Raw genomic sequence first — 11,044 nt, 5'->3', positions numbered from 1 at the left:
TGTTTTGTTTTTTACAGTATAAATTGTATTCTAATGTTTAATCATAAAACAACTCCATAAAGATATGGAACACATCTCAATTTGAATGTTTTCTGTAGTTTTAGTTTTATATAAAGTTATTTACTATTTGACGACAATATCTAATAATTATTATTATATATATAACGGCCAGTAACAACAAAAACAGGTTTATTTATAGTAATCAAATACATACAAATTCAGTATGTAAATGAGTAACTCGCTTTTATTTTAATTACTCTATTTTCATGATGATGTTTGTGTGGTCATATTACTGGTCACATGATGGCTGGTCACATGATGACTGGTTACATGATGACTGGTCACATGATTAATTTATTAATCACCTGATGTTTAAGTAGTGATTTTAATAATAGTCTGGCATCTGCTTCATGTTGGCATCTGTAGCAAATTGTCATGTTAATGTCTTTAGTATGGAGGTCACACCCAATTTAGGTTGAATTAAATTGTTAATTAACTTGTCTTCTTTTCTCTACTGCTGCTAACTCAATAATGTATTCTAAAAGATACAGTATTCATTTAAGTAATCACTTATCATGGCTAACAAAGAAATATTTATATCCTAATGTACTGTATATTCATTATTTTACACACTTGCCTTTGAAAATATTTTATTTAATGTTAATATATTTATATATTATTTACAGTATTATTAACCTAAAACCAGGTGTTAATGCCCTAATAAGGAGTGTATATTTACATATTATTACAATATCTATTTGCATACAGTGTCTTATGTTGCAGAATATCATATGCGTATTGAAACATGCTTTGATGATAATGTACTTAAAATATAATTTGTCTAATTTTTTTTTTCTCTCTTATGGTATAACTTGTTTACACTATTGCGATGCTGCTTACACCCCAACTCAATTTATAGTTGTCCCTTTTCCATTTATATTTGTCACTTTCCTCTTTATATCAGTCCCTTTCCTCTTTACTATTTGTCACTTTCCTCTTTATATCAGTCGCTTTCCCCTTTACTATTTGTCAATTTCTTCTTTATTATCAGCCCCTTTCCCCTTTACTATTTGTCACTTTTCCCTATATATTTATTCCTTCCCCTATATATTTGTCCCTTCTCCTATATATTTGTCCCTTTCCCCTTTAATATTTGTCCCTTTCTCTTTTATGTTTGTCCCTGTTATATTTGTCCCTTTAATATTTGTCCCTTTCCTCGTTATATTTGTCCCTTTCCTCATGAGTTTGTTGTATATACTATATATAATAATTAGCCATTTTACTGCTGTTATACCAGCAAACAGGGTTTTTGTATTTAAAAAATGTGGAAATAATTATACTCATTTTGTTTTTAAGAAAGTCTTGTAGGTTTGTGATGCTTTGTTGCGTCATTTTTATTTCCATATGTACAAAATGAAAATAAATATATATTATATTATATCTAAGTGGGAAGATAATGTAGTTTTTATGTACAGTTTGCTGTGTAAACAATTATTATATCATAATAAATATACTAATTGTATTACATCATCACCATTTCAGCCATCAACATTCATGGTTGTATTTTGTACATTTTACGTCAAACAATTACTGTAATCCGTAAACCTTATCACTATCATGCCATTGCAATCGTTGATGACATTATCACATTGCTGACATTATCAAATTCTCATTCATATGATCACCACTGTCATTCATTTGATTTCATGTTTTTATTTATTTGACATGTGTGAAAAATACGAGCAGGACGGTGACAATGATGAAATCATGAAGATCTCAAGAAGGTATACATTTTGTTATAAAGCTCTGTCTATGAAACTTTTTGTGACATAAAAATTTGATGTGCCCATATATGGACATTGTAGGATTATTGCGATAATCTTATATACGATCGAGTAATATTTGCTGCCACCTACGGTTGTGTGGTACAGTTCAGCTATAGTCGAGTTACTGTAGACATGTGTAATTGAGCTGTCCGGAAATTCCGTCTATATTTCCGTGATCTGTTCCGTACGATTGCTTGTGTAAATTACAATGATAAATGTAAGTTTATTATATTTATGTGATACTATTTGTTTAGTCATAGTTACGATATTTTGCCTTTAATTATGAGATTTATCTTGAACATGTGCTGCATCGTGGTAGCCGCCATTTTGAGTGATACGGTAGACTATATAAGACAAGGTTGTTATGATGATAGACCGAAACATTTTGTAATATTCCTAAAATATATTTAGGCTAAATTTAGTATCCGATATATTGGTTCACATGATAATGTTGATTCTTTAGATGCTATGTATGTAACTTAGAATTTCTAGGTATAGACCGGTTGCATAAGAATGTTCACTCTGAATTTGATCCGTCACGCATGAGTGATTCGTATCTGACCTCGCGTCGACTTAACTTTGCTGTAGGTTAACATTATTTATAGATCAGAGTTGCTTTTTGTTCTGAATGGAGGTTTGTTTATACGTATGAGTTAAGCAGGGATATTGATACATAATGAATATAATTATATTGTTTTAGGCTATGGAGTTATTCATGTGCTTTTGCTAACCTGAGAACGTAACTGTAGAAACTGTACGCTGTATAATCTGGAAGTATTTATGCCCGGCAAAGTTGTGAGTCATGTTAAAATCTATGTAAAATGTGGTATTATGATGAAAGTTACCAAGAACATTAATGACAAGTGTATGAGAAACATTATTGTATCTGTATTTTAATACTTAGTATTGTTTATATTTGATTATGCTTTTAACAGTTTATTTATGATTGAATGTTGGTATGGAGATTTGTAAATGATTATTGAGGTTATATGCTATGGTATAAGGTTAAAGGTTGTTTATGATTCTTTTCTGTATTTATTTGTAGAATTGAATGAGACGTTTAATAAACAGATTCATCTCAAACTTATTCCCGTGGTATATCTACTCATTTGCTAACCTGTGTGTAGTCGTCCGACCTTTTCTGTACAATTCAATTAACTGCTGCTAACCAGAGAAGAGCAACGATGGCTACGATTGACCAACTGCGGATAAACAGGAGGAACCGGAAGGGGAACCTCACGAGGGTGATAAACGAGTTATCACATTTAATGGAAAGGAAAGCTTCTGAAGCGGAGATTTCCACTGCGAAGGCAAAAGCAAAGACGCGGTTTGAGCTTGTAGAAGAGTCCCATGACAGTTTGGTCGAAAAGATAAAAGATGAAGAGGAATACGAGACAGAACAAGAGTGGATGAATCACTGCCAGGATCAATTCATGACCGCAATGGCAAGATTTGAAGTAACAAGGGATGAGGTAATCCAAGAGAACGTATCTATAGATAATGAATCTGATGATGTACTTATAAGTAATGTAACAAATAATGTGTCTGATAGTGTACCGATAGAAAATATACCTAATGTTAGTGTATCCGATGATGTGTCTAATAATGTAGATAATACATCTGATTCTAGTGGTGGTGGTACTGGTGTATCTAACGTAGATAACACTTTAGTAAGTCTGTTTAAAGCATTAACTTTGCCACAGACTCCAATAAGGCAGTACGAAGGCGATCCACTGTATTACCATGCATTTATTACTTCCTTTAATAATACTGTCTCTGGTATTCCAGAAGACAAGGTAAAGTTAAACACTTTAATGTCTTTGTGCGCTGGCAAGGCGTTACAATCGATCCAGTATTGTGTATTGAAGCCCCCTAATGAAGGGTACCAATCAGCTTGCAAAACTCTTAAAGACAGATATGGTAACACAGCCGTTATTGTGCAAGCATGGATTGGGAAAGTATTGGACCGGCCCAAAATTGATGCATCTAAGCTAGGCGACTTTGCGGATGATCTGGAGAACTGCCATGAAGCACTGTTAGCTTTAGGTTTTCTTAATGAACTTAACAATCAGAGTAGTCTAAAGCAGATAATTGATAAGTTGCCGAGATTCCTGCAGAACCGATGGCAAGGAGCGAATTACAAGCTGAAGGAAAAGGGAGTTGTACCTGGCTTAAGTGATGTGGTGAAGTTTGTCAAAGCATCGGCAAAGGAGATCAATGATCCAGTGTTTGGGAACACTACCAACGCTACGGCTGAAGTTCAACAGTCGAGACAGAAGAAACGCCAGGTAAATAACGTTAATGCTTCAGTTCCTTCACAGAGTTCTGCAAAAGAGAAGTTTCCAAAGTGCTGGATATGCAAGTCTGATGCACATTGGCCAGATGAGTGTGAGAAGTTTAGCCAGATGAAAGTAGAAGATCGATTCGAGCTGGCAAAATCTAATCATGCATGCTTTTCCTGCCTCAAGATAGCAGGACGCAACCATCGGCTGAGTAATTGCTCAAGAAAAAAGGTATGTGGAGAAAAGATGGGCGAGAACAACTGTAACAGGTATCACCACAAACTTCTTCATTTAACAAAGAAAGCTGGTGTCGGCCATGTGAGTGTTATTGGTGATAAGGAGCCTTTGCTGTGTGTTCTAGACGTAGAAGTGATTGGGAAAAATGGGAGTCATGTGGCAAACGTTATGCTGGATCTTGGGTCACAGGGAACTTTTGTGAGAACGGATTTCGCCAACAAATTGGGGATTGGTGGAAAGAGTGTGGCTGCAGCAATAACCAAAGTAGGAGGCGTGGAAGAAATCTTCGAGTCACGGTTGTGTGAAATAAAGTTGCAGGGAATGGATTCGTCTGTTCACAACATCAAAGCCTTAGAAATGCTGACCATCAACGATGTGAACAGTGTCAACATAAAAAATTTAGAGAAATTTTTTAATATGAAGAATACTCTGAGAAGACGAGGTGGGCCGATAGACATCTTAATTGGAGTCGATCATGCCTATTTGATGACCGGAGAAACCAAGAAGACTAATGGCCTAGTGGCATTGAAGACGCCATTGGGATGGGCTGTATTTGGTGGTACCAGAAGGATGCAAGGTTTAACCAGGTTATGAATGTGAAAGTAAGCAAACCAGTCAATTTAGACAACTTTTGGTCCGTTGAAGCGATGGGTGTCGATGTTGGAAATTGTGAGTGTAAGGCAAGACTTAGCGCAGTAGAAGACATGGAAGGGAAACTAATTGAAGACTCTAGTTCGAAAGTTGGCAATCAGTGGTTGATTCCCTATCCATGGGCGAAAGATCCATCTCAACTTCCCAACAACAGAGGCCAAGCAATTAAAATGCTAAATGGTTTAGAGAAAAGGTTGAAGAAGAATAAGGAGCATGGTGCGGCTTACCAAAAACAAATGGAGGAAATGGTCAAAAAAGGATTTTCTCGCAAATTAAACAATACGGAAATGAAATTATATCAGGGACCTGTTCATTACTTACCACATCATGCGGTAGTCAGGGCTGAAAATAAGAGTACACCCGTGAGGATTGTATTCAACTCGGCAAACCGATGCCAGGGGGAAGCGATCAATGAGTACTGGATGAAAGGTCCAGATCTATTGAACAATCTGAGTGGGGTGCTGATGCGGTTTCGTGAAAGAGAAGTTGCTGTCTGTGGGGACATTTCAAAGATGTACCACCGAGTGCTGATACCAGAAATGGACCAGCACGTACACAGATACTTGTGGCGAGATCTTAATTCTGATCGAGATCCTGATACCTATGTTATGCAAGTGTTGACATTTGGGGATAAGCCAGCTGCGGCGATGGCGCAAACTGCTCTCAGGTTAACCGCCAAAGAGGGTGAGGAAATGTATCCAAGAGCTGCGCATGTGTTGAAGAACGAGACGTACATGGATGACATATGTGTTTCGGTGACAACGATCGAAGAGGCGAAAACCCTAACCAAACAGATGGATGCCGTGTTAGGCAACGGAGGATTTAATATCAAAGAATGGATATCAAACAAACCGCTAAACAATGAAGAAAGAAAAGATAAGGAACAAAAGGTTCTGGGTGTCTCATGGAACTACGCGGATGATACACTGAAGGTTAAGGTGAAGCTAGATGATGACATTACGAATGCAGTAGTAACAAAGAGAAAGGCGTTGGGTATGATTGCGCAAGTTTTCGATCCAATTGGATTTTTGGCGCCAGTGGTTGTGAAGCTGAAAATAAAGATGCAAGAACTATGGAAGTCAGGTGTTAACTGGGATGAAGACCTGCCTAATGAAACTCAACAAGAATGGAGAATATTACTAAAAGAACTCAACAATGCAAGTGAAATCAAGCTGCCAAGATGTCTGACTCCGGATAATTCTACTGACGCGCAATTGATAATTTTCTGTGATGCATCTGAAAAGGCGTATGGGGCCTGTGCTTACCTGAGATGGAGACTGCAGGATGGTTTATTCAAAACAAGATTCGTTACTGCAAAGTCTCGAGTGGCACCGCTAAAAAAGTTGACCATCCCAAGACTAGAGTTACAAGCCGCAGTTATGGCTGCTAGAATGGGTAAATCTATAACTGATGAATCATCGCTGCCATTAACAGATGTATTGTTCTTCACAGACAGCATGATAGTGTTGGGTTGGTTAAAAAAGCCATCATGCTGCTATAAGCAATTTGTAGGTACGAGAGTACTGGAAATACAGAACAAAACGAAACCTGAGAATTGGAGACACGTGTCCGGAGTGGAAAACCCGGCTGACGATGTTTCTAGGGGAATTCCAGTGACAAACTTAAATGGAAGATGGATAAGAGGGCCGCCATTCCTGCAGAGTCCAATGCATGAGTGGGAACAAGAGAATTTGAGAGTGGAAGACGATGACAGTGAAATAAAGCTTGTAAAATTTACTGGAAATGTAGAGATAAAGCAAGTGAGACCGGAGGTGGAGATTGATAACTGTGAAACGTGGGAAGAAATGTTGGAAGTCTATAGAAGGAGAATCTATGGTGATGATTCACCAGCACTGGATGTCTATAAAGTCAGGGACATTGAGTTACTACTTTTGCGAAGGGTACAAAGAGAATGTTTCGCAGAGGAATTACAATTGCTTCGAAATGGTAAAGGTGTCCAGAGTAATAGCCGTATATGTAACTTGGATCCTATGTTGGAAGCAGAGAATGAAGTGATCAGAGTAGGAGGACGGCTTAGAAATGTAGAGAAAATAGACTTGGATGTTCACCCAATACTATTGGATCCGAAACATCGCATCACCAAATTGCTAATTAGAAGGGCGGATGCTAATGTATTCAATCACAGCGCAGGACCTAATCAAGTTTTCGCGTACTTAAGAAGAAAGTACTGGATCCTAAAGGGAAGAAGCCAAATCAAGTCTGAATTAAGTAAATGCATTGAATGTCAGAAATGGAGGAAGGGACCAGAAACCCCTAAGATGGCAGAACTTCCAGAAGCTAGACTAAGAATTGGTAAACCACCATTTTTTTCTACTGGAATGGACTGTTGGGGTCCTATGATGGTGAAGGTTAGAAGATCCCAAGAAAAACGATGGGGATTAGTTTTTAAGTGTATGACGACTAAGGCAGTTCATTTGGAGATTCTTCATAACATGAATACAGATGCTTTTATCATGGCGTTTAGACGATTCGTGTCTCGCAAAGGAGTCCCGAAGGAATTGTACTCCGATTGTGGAACAAACTTCAGGGGAGCGGAAAGAGAATTGCATGAGTGCTTCAAGGCTATGAGCCCAGCTTTGCAAGAGAAACTAGCACAACAACAGGTAGAGTTTAAATTTAATCCTCCCAACGCACCACACTTCGGAGGCGTCTGGGAAAGAGAGGTTAAGTCGGTGAAGAATGCCATTAAGTGTTCCTTGAAAGATCGAGTAGTAACGGAAGTTGTGTTGCAGACAGTGATAGTTGAAGTGGAAGGCCTAATGAACTCAAAGCCGCTGGGTTATGCATCATCCAATGTTTCCGATGCTGATCCGGTTACTCCGAATGTTCTGTTAATGGGTAGGCGTGACCCATCTTTACCATTTTCATTAGTCAGTCCTCAAGAAATCAAAAGCAAGAAGCAATGGCGCCATAGTCAGCTTATCATTGACTTATTTTGGAAAAAGTTTGTATCGGAATATTTACCAAGTCAACAAATCAGACAGAAATGGGATAAAGAGACAGAAAACTTGAAGGAGGGTGACCAGGTGTTAGTTGTTGACAACCAAGCACAGAGAGGAGATTGGTTAACAGGAGAAGTACTGAAAGTTCATCCCAGTGCAGATGGACGAGTAAGGGTAGCGGATGTGAAAATGAAAGAAAAGGTATACAAACGTCCAGTCGTAAAATTGATCAAACTGGAGGAATGGAAGCATTAAGCTATACTGTATTGAAGTATCACAGCTGAGCTAAGATGGATTAGTTTCTTTGTATTAAATTATTAATCTGTTTAAGTTTAATACACGACTTGCTTAGTTTAGAGATATTGTATTTGTATCATGTAGTTGCCTTTATTTAGTTGATCTTTTGAAATGTTATAAATGTTTTGTTATAATGAGATTTCCTCATTATCGGGGGGAGTGTAGGATTATTGCGATAATCTTATATACGATCGAGTAATATTTGCTGCCACCTACGGTTGTGTGGTACAGTTCAGCTATAGTCGAGTTACTGTAGACATGTGTAATTGAGCTGTCCGGAAATTCCGTCTATATTTCCGTGATCTGTTCCGTACGATTGCTTGTGTAAATTACAATGATAAATGTAAGTTTATTATATTTATGTGATACTATTTGTTTAGTCATAGTTACGATATTTTGCCTTTAATTATGAGATTTATCTTGAACATGTGCTGCATCGTGGTAGCCGCCATTTTGAGTGATACGGTAGACTATATAAGACAAGGTTGTTATGATGATAGACCGAAACATTTTGTAATATTCCTAAAATATATTTAGGCTAAATTTAGTATCCGATATATTGGTTCACATGATAATGTTGATTCTTTAGATGCTATGTATGTAACTTAGAATTTCTAGGTATAGACCGGTTGCATAAGAATGTTCACTCTGAATTTGATCCGTCACGCATGAGTGATTCGTATCTGACCTCGCGTCGACTTAACTTTGCTGTAGGTTAACATTATTTATAGATCAGAGTTGCTTTTTGTTCTGAATGGAGGTTTGTTTATACGTATGAGTTAAGCAGGGATATTGATACATAATGAATATAATTATATTGTTTTAGGCTATGGAGTTATTCATGTGCTTTTGCTAACCTGAGAACGTAACTGTAGAAACTGTACGCTGTATAATCTGGAAGTATTTATGCCCGGCAAAGTTGTGAGTCATGTTAAAATCTATGTAAAATGTGGTATTATGATGAAAGTTACCAAGAACATTAATGACAAGTGTATGAGAAACATTATTGTATCTGTATTTTAATACTTAGTATTGTTTATATTTGATTATGCTTTTAACAGTTTATTTATGATTGAATGTTGGTATGGAGATTTGTAAATGATTATTGAGGTTATATGCTATGGTATAAGGTTAAAGGTTGTTTATGATTCTTTTCTGTATTTATTTGTAGAATTGAATGAGACGTTTAATAAACAGATTCATCTCAAACTTATTCCCGTGGTATATCTACTCATTTGCTAACCTGTGTGTAGTCGTCCGACCTTTTCTGTACAGACATGATGATGTCATATCACCATACCATATTACCATATTTGGGGTACTGTATTTCCATTTGGGTACATCACATTTTTTTTTTTCAAACTAGTTTGACAGTGTAGACAGAGCTTTACATTTAAAAAGTGGCACAATAATGCAAGACAAAAAAAACCATTTCTAGTTTGAATTCATGACATCTTGATGGTCAAGGTATTTTCTGGTTGGAATTCAAGACATCTTGATGGTGAAGGTGAACTCATTATCATCTTGATGGTCAAGGTCAGCGTATTACCTTCGTCTGATGGTCATCACCTTTTTAACTTTGGACCAACTGATCAATACAAAGATTATGAAGGACCTCCATAACTATCATACTAGTACTACTGTATTGATAAAGATTGGCTGTCTGTCATATCAAGATAAGGTATTTACTACTACTGTGACCCAAATATCCAGGGACTATATTATATCCATGGATGATGGCTGGTACATAACCTATTTACTGTGATCCCAATATCCAGGGACTTACATTATATCGAGGGATGATGTCTGGTCCAAGCTAGTATTACTGTGATCCAAATATCCAGGGACTACATTCTACCCAGGGATGGTGTCTGGTACAAGCTATTTACTGTGATCCTAATATCCAGGGAGTCGGACTAACATTCTACCCAGGTTTAATGGGATGATGTCTGGTACAAGTTATTTACTGTGATCCTAATATCCAAGGACTACATTTTACCCAGGTTTAATGTCTGGTACAAGTTATTTACTGTGATCCTAATATCCAGGGACTACATTCTACTCAGGGTAATGTCTGGTACAAGTTATTTACTGTGATATCCAGGGACTACATCATACCCAGGGATGATGTCTGAAGCTACTGTATTTAATGTAATAATCTTATCAGCATCAAGGGAGTGACTACATGATACCCTGGGCGTGTGGTACACAACATGTTGTTTGGTTAATACACTAGCTTATGCTGAATTATGCTTTTTGTGTTTTCAGTTTCTCGCTGTTAATGTAATAAAAGAGCATTTTACTACATCACAGTCGGCACCGTGAACTGTATATCGTAACATTGATTGAATTACATGTTTGTGTTTGTTGACATTTTAATGAAAAATGGAATTAACCATTAAATAGTTTCTCTTCAGAATTATGTTCATCATATGTGTTCAGGCTTATCATTTAGCCATGAATTTAGTAAAATGAAATTATTTGTTATACCAGGGAGATCCCTGGTTATACCAATGATTATTAATAGATTTAAACAAATGTTGACAAAATGTAATAGACCATCTTCACATGCCCTCCCACTCAAAGGGCGTTGCTAAATTGTATGAATCACTTTGTTTGGACATACAACAATGTATTATTTTTACACAATAACCCATTATGTTATGCCACCTGTAAACAAATGAAGGTGAGTGAGGGTACCCCCATTAGCACCTCCATATTAGTGTCGTCATTTAGGCTGCATAGCTTCCTATCATAGTGCCAGCCAAATGCAGAAAACTCTGTATTA

The 11,044-nt window shown here is 37.0% G+C and overlaps 1 protein-coding gene across 2 annotated transcripts; it reads left to right on the top strand.

The window, feature by feature from the left end:
* The first annotated feature begins 4,915 nt into the window (after positions 1-4,915).
* On the top strand, positions 4,916-9,517 carry LOC140060414 (uncharacterized). 2 transcript variants are annotated; one of them, XM_072106604.1, is made up of 3 exons: positions 4,916-8,599; positions 9,083-9,177; positions 9,428-9,517. In XM_072106604.1, exon 1 carries the CDS (start codon positions 4,936-4,938, stop codon positions 8,212-8,214), a length of 3,279 nt encoding a protein of 1,092 aa, XP_071962705.1. In that variant the 5' UTR covers positions 4,916-4,935; the 3' UTR covers positions 8,215-8,599; positions 9,083-9,177; positions 9,428-9,517. The 2 variants fall into 2 exon arrangements, with proteins under 2 accessions (XP_071962705.1, XP_071962704.1); XM_072106603.1 differs by lacking the exon at positions 9,428-9,517 and having other exon boundaries at positions 9,083-9,411.
* Positions 9,518-11,044: the final 1,527 nt, after the last annotated feature.

Source organism: Antedon mediterranea, chromosome 10 (assembly GCF_964355755.1).
Source record: "Antedon mediterranea chromosome 10, ecAntMedi1.1, whole genome shotgun sequence".
NCBI lineage: Eukaryota > Metazoa > Echinodermata > Crinoidea > Comatulida > Antedonidae > Antedon > Antedon mediterranea.
Note: the sequence above shows the minus strand (reverse complement) of the source record. Positions and strands in the feature narration are given on the sequence as shown.